This window comes from Pongo pygmaeus, chromosome 16 (genome assembly GCF_028885625.2).
Source record: "Pongo pygmaeus isolate AG05252 chromosome 16, NHGRI_mPonPyg2-v2.0_pri, whole genome shotgun sequence".
Classification (NCBI taxonomy): Eukaryota; Metazoa; Chordata; class Mammalia; order Primates; family Hominidae; genus Pongo; species Pongo pygmaeus.
Window position 1 is genome coordinate 57,932,145 of NC_072389.2, and position 17,995 is coordinate 57,950,139.

A 17,995-nucleotide genomic window follows, 5' to 3' on the forward strand; every position below is an offset into this window, starting at 1 on the left:
AGGAAATCGATGCCAGAGTTTAACTTCACAGAAGGCCACTCTGCCTTGTGCTCGGTCCTTACTAAAGTAGGAAACCATGGACTGACAGCATCTGCAGTTGAGCACAACTGTCATGACAGCAAATTCTCATATAATTACACAGCACTAAAGACTTTAGACATTATACCCCATAGATTTTCTAGATGTAAGTACTACTGTTAGTAAACTTTATTATAGTTACAGTTCTAGAATCCTAGTTGGAAAAAGCAGATTTAGGGAATACTGGCCCTGTATCCTCAGCATGACAACTTGTTTTCATAGAAAGCTGGTGCCCACTTTGTGCCCAGGCATTGAGCTGGATGCTAACATGTACTATTTCTTTCAATCCTCACAGAAACCTTGAGAAAAGAATTGCTATTCCCATTTTTACAGATTTCTGGGCAATTAAGACATAGAGAGTTTAACTTCCCTAAACTCACCCAGCTAGTAATGATGTTGATGTCTGAACAATGAGTTGTCCAGCTCCAAACCCATGTTCTTTCCACTGCCCTAACTGCCACACAACAATTCCTGAAAGTCAAATCAAGAATACCATCTAGAGTATGGGCATGGTGGCTTAGGCCTGTAATCTTAGCACTTGGGAAAGCTGAGGCAGGAGGACTGCTCAAGGACAGGAGTTCCAGACCTCGGCAACATAACAAGACCTGTCTCTACAAAAAATTTAAGTTACCTGGGCAGGGTGGTGTGCACCTATAGTTTTAGTTGCTTGGGAGGCTGAGGTGGAAGGATTACTTGAGCCCAGGAGTTCAAGGGTGTAGTGACCTATGATCATGCCACTGCACTCCAGCTTGGGCAACAGAGGAAACCCTATCTCTGGGTGGGGGAGGGGGGGTGCAGGGGAAGGAATACCAGCTAGAAATTGACCAAAAGAAAAAAACTATTGTAACAGAAAACCAAATACTGCATGTTCTCACTTATAAGTGGGAGTAAACACTGAGTATACATGGACATAAAAGTGGGAACAATAGACACTGGGGACTACAAGGGGAATGGAGGGAGGCAGGTGCAGACTGAAAAAATACCTGTGGATACTATGCTCACCACCTGGGTGATGGGATCATCTGTATGCCAAAACCCAAGCATCATAAAATACACTGATGTAATGAATCTGCATGTGTACTCCCTGAATCTAAAATAAAAGTTGAAATTATGGGGGTGAGGGGAGACTGAAGATTTTAGTTAGAATTTAGCTTGGGCATATAATGTTGGAGAATGAAAAGATGTCTACTATTTGTACGTGAAGGAAAACAAGATACAAATCAGATAGTAATTAGTCATTTTCTTTCAAGAATATCTATAAGAATGCGAAATCAAATTTGGAATCATTTGTGTGAGTTTTGCTCATACATTAAAGCTAACAAGAGTGTCAGGTAGGGGAAAAACTATTTTTATTCTCATATACTGTTGGTGACCAAAAATTGGCACTTTTTTTTTTACCATAATCAAAAAATGTGATTTTTACAATAATCAAAAAATGTTTGTACATACTTTGATCAAGTAATTCTACTTTTAGAACTTCGTCTGGAAAAGATAAGGAAATACACCAGGATTTAAGTTAAAGGAATGTTCATTACAGTGCTGTTTATACTAGCCAAAACTTGAAGCTTAAGTATCCAACAAAAAGCTTGTACACATTAAAATGGTTAGGAGGATAAATTTTATGTTATCCACATTTTACCACAGTTAAAAATTAAAACATTAAGAAGTATAAATTGGCCAAATGACACAGGCATACAAAAGTTAGCTATACGACCATTAAATATACCATAAGGGAAGAATATTTAATGACATGAAAATACACAAATTATATCAGGTAAAAAAAAGTTTGCCAAATAGTATATATGGTTTAATTAAAAAATATAATATTAATATGCACGTACATTTACAGACTAGAAGGAAACACACACCCCCCGCCAAAACGTGAACTGTCTAATCACAGAATAGGAGCATTACTATTATTTTCTCCTTTTCTTTTAGCTTATCTAAATTTTGTACTTCTTTGACAGACTCATATTACTAGTGTAATTTTTAAGAGGATAGAAGAAAAATTCCCTACTATTTCATAAGACTTTTGAAGGATGTTAATGTCTTAGTTTAGGGAACCAATATATCTGAGGCCATGATTCCTCAAACCACAAACACTACATTAGCAAGAGACATTTCCAAAGGAGTCAAGAATTTTTCTAGTTGCCCCCCAGACTCACACACAGTACCCTGATGACTTATTCATCTGTATGTTTCCAGAACCTCGCACAATAGCTGATACGTAAACATAAATGCTTAGAGAATGAACAGCTACTTATATTTACATAGCACTCTATCTTGTATACAGGGAGTTCATGTATAACATCTCATTTGATCCCCCAATAACCTTGTGAAGTGGGCATAAACATTTCTATTTAGAAGCAAAAAACTGACACTGGAGAATTAGATCTTAGGGTTACTAAACTAACAAATCTCAGAAAAGAGAATGCATAACGTTGTCAAGTAATAAGTTTTATGCTACACCACAAAGATATTAAAATGCATGCCAAGTGTTCATTCAACACTAAACATTTATTGAAGAGCCACTAAATGCCAGGTACCTGTCTGTGTATGGGGAAATGCAGCAGTGAACAAGTGCCACTAAATCCCTTCCCTGCCCTCATGAAGCTTATATTCCTGTAGGGGAGAGGGGAAAAGAAAGAAACACAGAACATCAGGTTAAACAATGTAAGGACTATGAGGAGAGTAACGCAGAGTAAAGGGAGAATAAATTAGCTGTACTCTTTGAAGGATGGTCCAAGAAGGCTTCTTTGATGGCAGAAAGCCAAGTTAGAAAAAAAAAAAAAAGAGCCATGAGACTTACATTCTGAGAGAAGATATCAAATATAAAGGCCCCAAGGTGTCAAATGTGCTTGTAGTGACTAAAGAATAACAGGACCAATATGGCTAGACTGCAGGGAACCTTAGAAATCACTAGGAAATGAGGTCAGTCAGCCTGAGACTTTAGGTTTAAAAATATAATTGTTTAATGTGTTATAGATGGAATAAAATCTGGAATTTCAACAATATTCACTTTTCTCTTTAATCCATTTTGTCCAAATAATATTTAAAAGCTAGAGGAAAAATCTACTAAAATATTAATTAGCTGTTCTATTTACATGATCTAATTTTTTATCATATTCTTATGGCATACTCCAAAACTTTTGTAAATGTTGTCTAACATCAGGGTCTAACTCAATTTCTGTAAAAGGAAGCAATGTACAACTTTAAAAGGCAATGTGACTAAAGATGTTATTGGAACAACTAGGAAAATATGAGTATAAACTGTATATTAGATATTAGTACTATGTAAGTATTAGATTTCTTGAATGTAGTAACTATTGCAGGTATACAGAAGAATACTTTAATTTTTAGAAGACACATGCAGTGGTATGGCTGTAAATTTTAACAGCTGGCTCAGAGAGAAAAAAGGCCTTGGTTTGTAGCACTGCCAATTTCCATGGTATAAATACCATTACCACGGCTGATTTCAAGTAACCAACTAGGTGTAGAGTTGAAATGAAATATACACAATTGGCTTTTGCAAGCCAGTACCTGCCAGCTCTAGCATACTGCTGGATACATGTAGTACCTGGGGCTGAAGTGTCAAGATATCTGCAACTTACACAAGTGGCCAACAGGTATATGAAAACATGTTCAATATTACTAATAACCAGAGAAATGCAAATCAAAACCACAATGAGATACAACCTTACTCTGGTTAGAATGGCTGGAGACAAAAGAAAGACAAAAGAAAACAAGTGTTGGCAAGGATGTGGAGAAAAGGGAACACTTACACATGGTTGAGACTGTAAGTTATTACAGCCATTACAGAAAACAGTATAGACATTCCTCAAAATATCAGAGACAGAACTACCGTATCATCCAGCAATTCCGCTACTGGGCATATATATCCAAAGGAAATGAAATCAGCATGTTGAAGAGATATCTGTACTCCCATATTTATTGCAGTATTATTCACAATAGCCAAGATATGGAATCAATCTGTGTCCATAAAGAAAATGTGGTACACACACATGCGCACACACATAATGGAATACTATAGAGCCACAAAAGGAATAAAATACTGTCATTTGCAACAACATAAATGAACCTGGAGGACATCGTGTTCAGTGAAATCAGCCAGACACAGAAAGACAAATATTGCATGATCTCACTTATGTGGAATCTTTAAAAAAAGCTGTTATCATAGAAGTAGCGAGAAGAACAGTGGCTTCCAGACACTGGGGAAGGGGAAGGAGAGAATAGGGAGAGGTTGATCAACAGATACAAAATTACAGTTAGATAGGAGGAATAAATTCTGGTGTTCTACTGCACAGTAGGATGACTAAGGATAACCCTAAAGTATTATATATAATAAAATAGCTAGAAGAGGCTTTTGAATGTTCCCACCACAAGGAAATGATAAATGCATGAGGTGAAAGATATGCTAAATACCCTGATTTAATTATTACACAACATATATATGTATTGGAACATCATATTGGACCTCATAAATATATACAATTGCAATGTGTCGACTGAAAAAAGTACCAGTTTGAAATAAACAAAAAGGCTTTGCATTAAAAATAGAAAAAACAGACAACAAAACTCCATGTCTATCCATCCCACCCACCCATCCCACCTACTTATATGGAGATAAAACAAAAGTTGTAAAATGGTCACAATTAATCTATGAAAAGGTAAATGGATGTTAATTGTAGTATTTCAACTTTTCTGTGGGTTTGAAAAATTTTTTTTTTTTTTTTTTTGAGACAGAGACTCGCTCTGTCGCCCAGGCTGGAGTGCAGTGGCGCAATCTCAGCTCACTGCAAGCTCTGCCTCCCGGGTTCACACCGTTCTCCTGCCTCATTCTCCTGCCTCAGTCCCAGAATAGCTGGGACTACAGGCGCCCGCCACCACACCCGCCCGCCACCACACCTGGCTAATTTTTTTGTATTTTTTTAGTAGAGATGGGGTTTCACGGTTGTTAGCCAGGATGGTCTCGATCTCCTGACCTTGTGATCCGCCTGCCTCAGCCTTCCAAAGTGCTGGGATTACAGGCGTGAGCCACTGCGCCTGGCCTGAAATTTTTAATTATAATAATTGTAGAGCAAGCAAAGTAGGGTAACTTAGAGAAATCCTATGGTTAGTTCTTTTATAAAATGAATAATAATTTTTTGTATATCAGCATCCTTCTGTCAAACATACCAAATATGATATAGACCTTTAAAGTTATTTTAAGACCAAAACAAACAAAAAGAAGTTTGCCAATATCAAGGGCTAAAATTATACATTCTCTTACTGTTATAAATTTAAGTAGAAATGGCCAACTAGATAATGATCTTTCTCACAAACCATGATCTCTCTTCACAAAAGAAAATTGCTAATTTGATGAAAAATGTAAATGCACTTTCTAGATGTTAAGATAAAGTTTTATAAATAGCCTAATTTCAGATACTGATGCTAAATTAATTCCATTCAGGAATTTACATTTGGTTAAGTGAGAAACCAAAATATGAAAACTTTAAATATTGTTTATTCCCAAATACAGATTGGTCATGTTCCCAAAGGGGATATGTTTAAGTCTGACCATTATTTAGGCTTAAATATTACTGACAAGCAATATGAGTTATGATTAGATAGATCCCCAGAAGAGTCTACCAAAGGTTTCTTAACCTATAATGGCCATCTTGCAGCATCATGGAACAAATCTAAATTCTGGGTCACGGAAGCAGAAGGGCCATGCTCCAAGCATTGAATCAATCCTAGGTAATACTCTGAAATAAAGAAAAAAGCAGTTTTGGGCAACATCTCACCACTCTATTTTCCATCAGCCTCTTTCTAGTTCCCACCTCTGCCTCACTCTCTGCCCTGATGCTGCTCTAAACTGTTCATTAGGGTCTACTATCACCCAGAAATAGTGGGCTGTGTTCCAAATTACCTACTTTCCCTCTCCCATTGCATTTGCATTAAAGATTGGGTAGTTCAATGCTGGTTTTGATTTTTTTCTACGCTGTTGTATATTTCAGAAGACAAGGTTGACAGTGACATAATAAGTGTCCATTGATCTTTTATGCTTGTTCCAACCAGTTTTCAAAATGGAGTTCTGAAACACTCATTTCCTCAGTGCAGCTGTTCCAAGCTGTGTATTCTTGTTAGCAGAGGAAACCATTTAGCAATCCCTACCCAGTGCTAGGCATATGTTAAGTGCCAAACCATATGTTCTCAGTTTACCTTTCCCACAAGGGTTAAGGTTGATGGTATTAGAGCAAAAAACAAAACCGTTGTTCAGAAAGGCTATGTAATTTTTTCAAAATCATTTGGCTGGTAAGCGCCGAAGTTAGAATTTCAATCTAAATTTGATCCTAAAAGCTTAGTGTCTTAACTTTTCTTGCATTACAGTATGCTGCTAAAAGGAAACCATTTAAACTAAAATATGACCATCATTTCAACAGTCCTTGAAAAATGTATAACTAAGTATACATTTATTAATCCAAATGAATCTCTAGTTGGTATAATTTCTGTCAGGATAGCAAGAGGAAACTAAAAGTAATAAAATCCTCATACTGTGTGAATAGCACCAACTAAGATGCAGCTGGCTGTATTTGGAAAGACCTGGCCCTTTGCTCATCTATACAAATAATCCTGCCCACAGAGTAAATTAGTCCACATTTATATAGCATCTCATGGCTTACTATGTTCTTTAACACATTATCTTAATTGAAGCTCAGAAGCAACACCCTTAGCCAGCTACATCTTACAGATAAGTAAACAGGTTTGGGACTTAATCCAAGAATGGGTCCCAAATCTAAACTCTAAATCCTTTGAGTTTTTTTCCCATTACTTTATCCGACTTGTACTTTCTTATATTCATAAACCTGAGGTTTACCAATTTGAACATACAGACATTCTCCCTCTCTCTCAGAAACAGCAATAGGAGCAAATTCAGCACAGGGAGTGGACATCAGAGAGCTTCTAGCAAATGTCTGTGTATGAATCATTTGTTAGTCAGACGTATATAAACTGGAAACCATTGTCACCAAATGGCTTTTGCCTACTTTTAAGATATTTTATAGTGTTTTAATTCAATAAGATATAATTAAGAAATATAACCTTTATTTCAGTTATGGATAGTATCCTTAAATGTATTTCCAAAAAATTGAGTATAAAATTGTGATAACAGCCTAACAGTCATTAATTCAAACCAATCCCTAAATTGGCAGAATTTCAGCTGGTATCAGTAAAACAATCAAAGATTGCTACCCAGCTGCTCCTATTCCTATCTGCTCCACAAATACTGAGACATACAAGTCATTCTTTCATTTAACAAATATGTATTAAACACCTATGCACCTACCATGTACAAGACTGCCTACTAAATGATGGGAATACAGGTGTGAATGAGAGACAAAGTTTCTGGACTCACAAAACTTAAAATCTAGCTGTAGAGACAGACAATAAACAAAAGAAATTACAAAATGTGGTCAATGCTATGAAGGAAATACAGGCTGCTCAGACACAGAATAACAAGGGACATCTCATTTAATAAATGACAGCAATTAACATTCACTGAGCACTTTGGATAGGGTAGTGAGAGAAAACCTCTCTGAAAAAATGACGGTTAAGTTCTATAACAAAAGAACAAGGAGACACCAATGTGATGACTGGGGAGAAAGGCTTTTTAGACAGAAGGAATTTCGCATACCAGATCCTGAGTGGTAATCAAAAACTTAAAAGGCAGCTAGTGGGGCTGGATATGGTAAACAAGGGAAAGAGATGAGTATCTTTTACATGGAAAGGAAAATATGAGAAAGCTCAACTCAAATTATTGCTAGGAATTGTGGTATTACACATGGGCTCTTGGTCTAATATTTTGATTATCTACTGGCATTTTTTACCTGTTCCATCCTGTTTTACTTTAATAAGAGTCTGGGCCAGGTGCAATTCCTCACACCTGTAATCCCAGCACTTTGAAAGGCCGAGGCAGGAGGACTGCTTGAGCCCAGGAGAGTGAGAAAAGCCTGGGCAACATAGTGAGACCCCATTTCTCAAAAAAAAAAAAAAAAAAGACAATTAGCCAGGCATAGTGGCGTGCACCTGTAGTCCCAGCTACTCTGGAGGCTTAAGCAGGATGATCTCTTGATCCCAGGAGTTGGAGGCTACAGTGAATTATGATTGCACCACTGTACTCCAGTCTGAGTGACACAGTAAGACCCCATCTCATGAAAAAGAAGAAGAAAAAGACTTAGCATGAGGAACTCTTCTGATTTTTCACCTATTTGAGCAAAGATAGAATTAACTATTAACAAATTGACTTTGGTTTACCTACTAAGAAGTACTGTTTCCAAGTACTACAATTTTGCCTTTTCATTATCCAAAAAAAAAAACCAGTATTGTTAGTCTGAGTTTAATATTTCCAGTTTTTAAAATCCCCAGCCTCAAAAAGGGTGAAAACATTTTCATAATTAGATCCAAAGGCGAGAAAGGCAAAAGAATATAAATATTCTTTAACAACTATTTTTTTTCTATATTTGTTCACAATGCAGAAGGCTCAGACCCCATGGGTTTCTTCAGTTCTTGAAGAGAAAATCAATCTTTAAGTCACTCTCCTTATACACACATTTGCCTCTCAGTTCTGCCTTCCAATTATCTTTTTTTTCTCATTCTTCAAAAAAATGACAGGGTTTAGTCCACTGAATCATTTCCTTCTTACTGGATGACAGACAAAAACATAGACGGGGTATCTCTACGTCAACCCCTTTAGTATCTGAATCTCAGAAGTTGTATCAAGCCATTGATTATTTGACAGCTACTAATGTCAAGACTCATCAACATAAATGGATGAAAGAACAACAGTAGCCAGCTTTTAACTTGAGATCACACTGAATATACAAAACATGCAGCTGAATTAGCCCCCTTTTGTTTTCCTCAGCTTTCACTAACTGATTGATTTCTTCTTTAGAAAATGTCCAAAAATAATAGCAGTTTACATTTGAATGCTAAGTGCCAGCCACTGTTTTAAGCATATTACATACTTAATTTATTTAATCCTCAAAATAACCATGAGCTGAGGTACTATTACTTTCCCTATTGTAAAGATAAAGCTGACGCAGAGAGGATAAGCAGCTTTCCAAGATCACAATACTTACTAAATACCTGTTTGGAGTTTTCCTCAAGTATTTTTAAACCACTTTGGTCCCAAAATCTTATGGTATTTTAACATTACTTACTGCTACCAGTCAGGGAGCTTAAGAGCATATGCTCAAGTTCACTTCACATTTGAGCTTGCCCTTTTATTAGCTGTGTAACCTTGGGTAAGTTACCAAACTTCTCTGTGACTCAGTTTCATTTATCCATAAAACAGAGATGACAATAGCATCTATTTCCTTGAGTATCTGTGAGGATTAAATGAATTACATATGTGAAGTACTTAAGACAGTGCCTGGCACATAGTATGAACAAGTATTAGCTGTTGCTATTCATACTATCACCACCACCTCTACCTGGGAATTTAGCAAAAGACCGCTTTATTTAATCTAGTCAGTATTTCTTCTCCAACATCTGCCATTTCTTTTGTTTGATTTACATCAACTAACAATGAACTATTCTTAGCAAGCAATGCACCTAATTGCTTTGCTACATTTTTCTAGTCCTTAACACTTCTTTCCTCCTATTTCACCTGCCCAGGAGTGAATTGTTTGAGGTTAACAGGGTTGCATTATGCTATAGTTAAGTTCATAAGCCACTGGAATTCTAAGGCTAATGTCTAAATTTGTAACATAGCCAAAATGGAGGAAAAAACTAAGCACTTCTCTATTTTAACCTCAAAAACAAAAACCCCAAAATAGTGTGGTGTTTTGTTTGTGGAACAGATTTTGCACTACCAGTTTTAAAGATCAATAGCCTACAATGTTTTTAAATATGAATTAAAACAGTAGATTTAAATTACTAATTTAGTAATGATTTATTTTATAGGTCTTAATCTTTCATAGCAGTTTTGATAAGCTCAGATATTAAAAATACAAAATTAGAAATACATTTAGAACATAACCTAACATGTTTTTAATTACCTCTACACTAAGACCACATTTTATTTATTTTTAAATAGAGATAGGGTCTTGTTATGTTGCCCAGAGTGGTCTCGAACTTCTAAGCTCAAGCAATCAACCCGCCTCGGCCTCCCAAAGTGCTGCAATTACAGACATGAGCCACAACAGGCCGTGGACCACACTTTAGACTTCTCTTGAAACACCAGGTATTCAATATACACACAGATCTAGAACCAGGTCCAAACTTGTACATCCTTGAGTCAAAGGTGGAATAACATTAAATTTTCCAGCTGCCCAGCTCTAGTTAGCTGTTAACATCACTTAAAAATCTAATTATTCCAGAAAGCTTAGTCCACCCATGTCATCCTCTACATATAGAAGCCATAATTGTAATAGCAAATGACAATATAAAGAAATACATTATACATATACTGCAAGTATCCTTCTGTAGCTTTTATATTTTCTCAGATAACTATATATTAAAAAATTATTAATCTGCTCGAGCCTTAGCAGATAGGTTGAACACTATCAATGCAAAACAAAACAAAATAGCATTAGGTTATTAAACATTTGATTATTTCTTTACCTTTGTTGAGTGTATCTTGTAACTGACCAACATATAAGCATTTGTAATGTTTATTTAACATAATAAATGATATCATTTATTTAATATCTGCTATGTGCCAAGCACCATCATATTTCATTCTGTGAGAAGTTGGAATTAATCATATTTCACAGATAAGGAAACTGAGACTCTCAGAGATTATGTGATGAAGATTAGAGAGCAAGCAAGTAAAGGAACAAGTATAAAAACACAGGTCTGTTTCTAAAGCTCATGCTAATGACAACATCTAAGACTCCTCTTTGGCAGTGTTACCCAAGTAATGTTATATTATTGCTTAAAATTATTATTTTTTTACCTTGACGTACAGTAAAATACTATCGACTATTGTGAAATCTATCATGCTATACCATAACATCTTACTTGAAAGTATAGTAGAAACTCCTGACCTTCAGATAATTTTTTTCCATTGGCTATCAGTTTGTTTTTATGGAGGTCGTAGGGAGCAGAATTGACCAATGCTCCCCATACCTTCCATAAAAACAGAAAGCCAATAGAAAAAGAATTAAGGCATTTTTCCTGACCCCCACCTTCAACTTTTACAGTTAGCCGACCAACTACCACACCCAGTCATGTAGGGTAAGAGGCTATTGTATTTATTTAGAAACTTTAACTCTTTGAAGCACAGCTGTCTCTCACAAAACTATAATCTGAGTCTCTACATTAAAATCCACACTTTACTCACATTCTGAATGAGCATCTGAGAAGTTCTCCTATTTACTTTCATCTTATAGAAAATTTAGTGTTAGGCCGGGCGCGGTGGCTCACGCCTGTAATCCCAGCACTTTGGGAGGCCGAGGCGGGCGGATCACGAGGTCAGGAGATGGAGACCATCCTGGCTAACATGGTGAAACCCCGTCTCTACTAAAAATACAAAAAATTAGCCAGTCGTGGAAGCGGGCGCCTGTAATCCCAGCTACGGGAGGCTGAGGCAGGAGAATGGCGTGAACCCGGGAGGCGGAGCTTGCAGTGAGCGGAGATTGCGCCACCGCACTCCAGCCTGGGCCACAGAGCAAGACTCCGTCTCAAAAAAAAAGAAAAAAAAAGAAAACTTAGTGTTAAGTACGGTTATCTAATTCTCTAGCTCAGAGACTAAAAGCAGGAAAATTAAAAGGTGGCAAGGATAAATATATTAACAACAAAAACTGTTGGCAGCCAGGGAACATAAAAATCAGAATAAAAAAAGATAGGCTGAGATGGTTTAAACTAGAGACAAAAAAATCTCAAACCAGAAGCATGAACATTTTTTAAATGTCTCCATATATCATGATTACAACTAAAAATATTTTGACGTTTAAAAAGTTTCAATTATCCAGAAAATTCATTTATATAGGATAGTTCTTTGGACACCAATGTAGTTAAAAAAAAAAAAAAATGAAGTGTAACTGTTTTCTTGTTAAGAGTTGTCCATAACTCTGCCTTTCAAATTGCAGGTCATCATGACCCATTAATTGGTGAAGAAATCAATTCAATGGGTGGTGACAGCAATTTTTCAAAATGTGAAATAGAAAATACAACACTACATTGCGCACAGTAAGGGTAAGTACGTTTGTGAAAAGCTTATTTCAGTATTTCTGTACTAGTTTGCTAAGTAAAAGATTACTTACACTGGTTTTAGTGAAAGAAAAAAAAAGCCATGGGTCTAAAGGTTTAAGTTATTATTATGGAATATAATCACAATACTAAACTCACAATCCCATCATCTTTACCTGAGAATGCCAAAGAAAGCTACAATTTTTAAGGTGAAAACTTCTTTGGAAATCTTGATGAATAAATTTGTTTCCCCTAAAAATCTATATCAGTACATAACTAAACATTTTATTGAGTTTAACACTAGTTTTGGCTGCAAATACTATTTTTAAAACTGCTTATGACTGTAAAGCAACTTTTCACAACAATTCAAAATAAAGTGACTTTGATTTTATTTGCTTGTTTATTCTGAGAATCAATTACTAACCTTGGTGCCATTTTTCCAAAGTGATTGGTGTAATCTAAAAATCTAAACTTGGCATTCTACACAAGGAACCTGCTCAGGAGCAATACACTTACTAATACTTGATACATACATAGCTGCTGCCTGAGTGCACGTAATAGCCAACACCTAAAACTAATTTAAATTAAGTATGGTTTTCTCCAATTCCTTCTGGTGCATTTCAATAGACCTATTTTACCCAGAAAATCTGTTTAATCACTTTGAAAAAATATATGGAAAAACAACCAGTTTAATATATATAAATTTTAAAATAAGCATCTAATTCCTAGGATAAATTAATATTTCCAATCCTAAAGACTTGGATTTGGAAGGAAATCTGTCATCTAGTCCAGCCCCCTACCAAATAAAACAATCCCCACTTCACAATGTTCCTTGGAATCAAACTCATATCTGACTGAAAAGCTCTCACTACTAACCACTACTATATTAACATCTTCTAAAATTGGTTCTTGCCATTAATCAGAAGACTGATAAACAATTACCTTGAAGTCCTTGAAAAGCAGTGTATATATTATTCTTATAAATCCTGAAAATACAGATTTTGAAAAGTGATATTTACTTATCACCAGGGATTTCAGTGGCCCAAACTGTCCATATGCTGGTATACTGAATACTGGAGTACTCTGCAAACTTTTGGAGTTTGCTTAAAGCACAAAAATCAACTAATCAAAGTAGTAATAAAATAATAGTTGTCAACACAATCTTAAGTTTTCTCTTCATTCTATCAAGTTCACATTCAAGTTCAAAAAGCTTATGACTTCTTGAAAGTTGAAGTTAGATTGACGACCTAAAAACGAGCAAGGACAACTCTAAAATGAGACCTGTATTGTGGCAACAGATACAAATACCATTCTTTACTTTCATTTTGAGATACACTAGAATCTCTCTTGAAGCTACTGCTTCAGAAGCACTTTTGTAAAAACGCTTAACCTTCTCTTCCATATGCCTTTCTCTACCTCACCAGCTGGAATCTGTCACAAAAACAGATAATCACATATGATACAGAAATAGTTGATCCTACTGCAGAATTAGGTTAACACTTCTAAATTGAGGCATAGAAAAGAAGGGGGTGGGGGAACAAGCCCTACTTAAACAAATCATTTACCTCGGTCTGGCTTCATTTTCACATCCAATTTTCACCCAGAGTGCTGTGAAATGCACCTGTGGGTTCTTTCAACAGGCTCGCCGCTGATTCTACAGCTTCTGCTTCGCTTTCAAAATGCTGAAAGAGATAAAAATAAAATTAATCTGGCCCTATTCTAATACCCGGACCTTGCAAGTAAACTACTGTTAAGTTAGGCCTCTTCCTGGCACCAACTGCGGTGACAGCACCCTCGGCTGGTCTGAAAAAAGCAAAACTCTCTGCACCGCCTCCCCCATCTCCTCCGGATCGAGCACCCTCTTCCCTGCCTCTGTGCTCTCCAGGCCAACGTGTCCTTCTGACAGTCTCTGAACCAAAGCAGGATCTATTTATAACCTGGAGGTACAGGCAAGAAGAAGAAAAAGATTTGAGCAACACAAACTAACCCCTTCGTACAAAAACGCCTCTGGGAACAGAGGCACCTCCGCAGGGCTGGTATGGAAATTCTTCCACCTGGTGCCTGGGCGCAGCGAACTCTTCCAGTTCCCTGCGCCTCCCGAGCGCTCCGCCCGCCCCGCCGGGCCTCACCTGTGTAATTACCCTCTGGCTAGCCTTCCTGCGGCAACCGCGGTCAAGTTTACACAGAAACCCGAGTCACCTCCTCCCGCCCAGCCCCCAGCCCCAAACGAACTCTTCGGGGCTGTCCCGGGGCGACCCTACCAACTCCCAACCAGTCCTCCGCGGCCGGCTCTGGGGGAGGTGTTTACAGCCGATGCTCGCCCCCTGCTCTGCACAGCCCCTTCCGTCCCGCCGCGGCCCCGGATTTCCTTCAGCCCCGCCGCACCGAGCGCCGCGTCTGCCCCTCTCCCCGCCGGAGAGTTGTTTTCATGGCGCTCTCGGGCTGGCCGGCTCCTCGGCTCCCTCGGCCGACCTCTGCTGACTAACTCGCTCTCCTCTCCCGTCCCAATCCCGCCTCCTCTTGGCACTTCTCTCCACCGCTCGCCCAGCAGCTCACATCACACTCCCACCTCAGACCCCAGGCTCCGAGAGGCGCAGGGCCAGCGGCAGCGGAGTGTGGAGCGCAGCGGCCCCCGGGGCTGCCTCAGGTGACCGTGGGGACCCGAGACGACCAGCCCGAAGCGGCTCCCCGGCGCCCCTGTGGCCATCCACCCGCGCCTCAGCCACCGCCTCGCTCCGCTCCCTGCGCTCAGCCCCTCGCCTTGCCTGACTGGCACCCGAGCCCCGCGGCCCCCGGGCTTCCCCCGCCCGTAGCCCCGGCCGGCCCTCTTGCCCAGCGCCTCTGCCAGCTCCTTGCCCGCCCGCTGTCTCTAGCTCTGGCGCCCCGGCTCCCCGTCCCCCTCGCTCGGCCAGTTCTTTCTCTGCTGTTTGCCCTGTCAAAACACTGCCTAGGTCACGTGTCCCAACAACAGCCAACCCACCCCGCTCGTCACTTCCTCCCCGGCGGCCTCCGCGGCCCTGGCGCCCGGTTACTATGGCAATATGCCGCCGCTCGCCCCGGGGCGCTAGTTTGGGGCCGGGTTTTCGGTGCAGGTGCCCGGCGGGTGCGAGGGCGCTGGAGATGGCGGCTGGGAGACACCAGCAGAGTCCCGGAAGCCCGAGAGGTCCCAGGCACTTCGGTTGCGCTCCCAGCCGGCAGAGGCGCGCCTGGATTCTGAGACCAGGAATCGGAGCTGCGCTATTAGAGCGCAGGGTAACTGGGGAGATGTCATCCAAGGGCCTGCCCCAGACATGGAGGATAATTATAGTCTCCTCCTCCTCCTCCTCCTCCTCCTCCTCCTCCTCCTCCTCCTCCACACGGGATGCTGGCGCAGAGTTGTGATCGGGCCCCAAGTGGATTGCAGCGCATAATGGAACCCGGGTTTAATGTGACCGGGACAGGAGGGTGGGCAGCTATGCGGGTCAGGGAGTAGGAGAATTTAAGAACAGGAAGCCCACCCCCACCCTAGATTTCCCCAAATCACTAAGGATTTTAGTAGGATTCAGAACCCAAGCTTCCAAGACACTCGCTGTGCTAAAAATAATCTTCATAACTTCTAAAATACTGACTCATGGGCAGGAGGACACTTTGACAGCATGTTATGGTTGGGGAGCTGTAATTTTGTTATTGTGCTATAGCAATGTGACATTATGGCATTTCATGTTGTGATGTTGTCGTCATTTAAACACAAACAGATGACAAGAATCTGCTGTACTTAAAAAAAAAACAAAACCCAATCCTAACAAGCGCTGCAGCTATTAGCTACTCAGTCTATAGACAAAATACATATGGGGCATGAGCCCAAATGGAGACAAGTAAAAATTTGCAAGGCTCTTTGGTATCATTAGAAAAAGTTTTTTTTGGATATAATTTTGCATAAAAGGATCACAGGAAAGTACTAGGACAAGTCTAAGGTGATTTTTTTTCTTTGTGCCCTGTTTTAAAATTTTTTTACAATGAGTCTATTATTTTCACATCAGAAGAATTTTATAAACTGCAAGATTGGCAGTTCTATTTTTTTGGCCTCAGATAAAGTTCTTATGAAAAAAGCATGAAATATTTAAAAAGTAACATTTTCTAGTGCTTAGATATGTACAGTAAAATAACATGTACAACTGAAAGTGTTAACCTTAACTCCACGATCGTATCTAATCAGAGCAGAGAGAACATTCAGGAGGGTAACATTTCATTTTCTCTGAAATGTTCTGGCATCATGAAGATGAAACTGAGAAATGTAAACAGTTCTTTAATCTATAAAATGCTACAAATGTTAAATCCCAGTGGATTTGTCTTTGATATTACTGAATACTGTATTACGTAGTTTTTAAAAAACGAACTGAAGTTTTACTTGTTCTACAATCACTTTGCAATTAACCTTGGTAATGGGAGACAGAACAGTTACAGATAAGCCAAAAACCTAAATTTAGCACAACAGCTGGGACCAAATAACAGCTATTGTAAAAGGCTTACTGGGTGAACACGCAGCAAAATCTGGTTTAGCTTCTTTCTTCCTCTATCTAATGCAAAAGAGGTAAAAAGGCCAGGAAATGTTGAGAGCAGAAGCCAAGACTATTAGTGTGTAGCACAAACTATTCTCTTTTAAATAATTTTTAACAGCACATGGGTAAATGATGATGTCAACATTTGTTAGACTAACCTGAAGTTTTTTTAAATTTAGAATCTTAAACCTGTTCAAAAATTTGAAATCATTATGGCAGTAGAAAAAGTATTTAAAAGGTGTATTTCTGACTCAATATTCAAATTGTTTCATTCCATAATACGCATTTACTGAATACTACCTGCTAGGTGCATACAAGTCTCTGAGAATGTAAAGGTCACCAAAACCAGATAGGGTCACTACTTTCAAGGAGCTTATAGTACTATTACAGTTACATGGCCCTAATCAAGTCACATTCTAACACCTTTGTTTCACCTATAAAAGTGAGGTGTTTAGACTCTGACAATAGTTATCGCTTTCTTTTATCCTATGATTATATAACACATATTCAGAGCATTTGGAAATAATGACTTGAAATGGCAATTCACTCTAAGGTGCTCTGTTCACACCTCAGAGCACGTAAACAGAACAAATGTTTCTAGTTCCTAGTTGGTGAAGGGTAAGGGTAAGCAAGGGAATCAAGATAGCTGGCAGGAACCTTACCCTCTTTTCATCTGATTTGCTTTCCATTTTGCTTTCCCCTAGGGTTTCAAAGCCATATATGAGTAATTAACTTCAAAGAAAGTTAACTCATCTTCAGCAACTCATCTTCATCCCCTCAACTTTTACAGATTTTGTTGAAATGGGTGGTGGTGTATGATCAATCTGTAATGACTGTCTCTAAGTTCTTTTACTTATTAAGGTGATGAGGATAACTGGTTTGCTCACTTTATGAATACAAGGCTGTTACTATGACCAAAGTCATGGAATCAGTCCAGGCTACCAGGATGAGCTCCACCAGAGCAGGGATTGGTACCTTCTTCTTTCTTGTATCCCTAGCACTTAGCAAAGAACTGGATATAAAGTAGGAGCTCAATAAATGTTAACCTATGTATTCTCTAATACGCTTTTCTTGTGCATGACTGTAGTCTGCATGTCTAATACTGGCTGGCATTTTCTCCCTAGTGGGATAAAGCTAGAGTTGAGAAATTGGTGGGTAGCACAAATTTCATTTGTAAATGACACATT

The 17,995-nt window shown here is 38.8% G+C and overlaps 1 protein-coding gene across 6 annotated transcripts in view; it reads right to left on the reverse strand.

Annotated features, from left to right (window-relative positions):
• Positions 1-15,215, reverse strand: part of ATOSA (atos homolog A) — a 111,780-nt gene extending 96,565 nt beyond the window's left edge. For 2 of the 6 annotated variants that reach the window (XM_063652629.1, XM_054452467.2), the window contains exons 1-2: positions 14,656-15,215; positions 13,836-13,952 (exon numbers count right to left, since the gene is read on the reverse strand). In XM_063652629.1, coding sequence (XP_063508699.1) covers positions 13,836-13,851 — 16 coding nt within the window. In that variant the 5' untranslated portion in view covers positions 13,852-13,952; positions 14,656-15,215. Of the gene's footprint in view, positions 1-13,835; positions 13,953-14,257 lie in introns of all 6 variants that reach the window. The other 4 variants (XM_063652626.1, XM_054452466.2, XM_054452465.2 and 1 more) reach the window with 4 other exon arrangements.
• Positions 15,216-17,995: the final 2,780 nt, after the last annotated feature.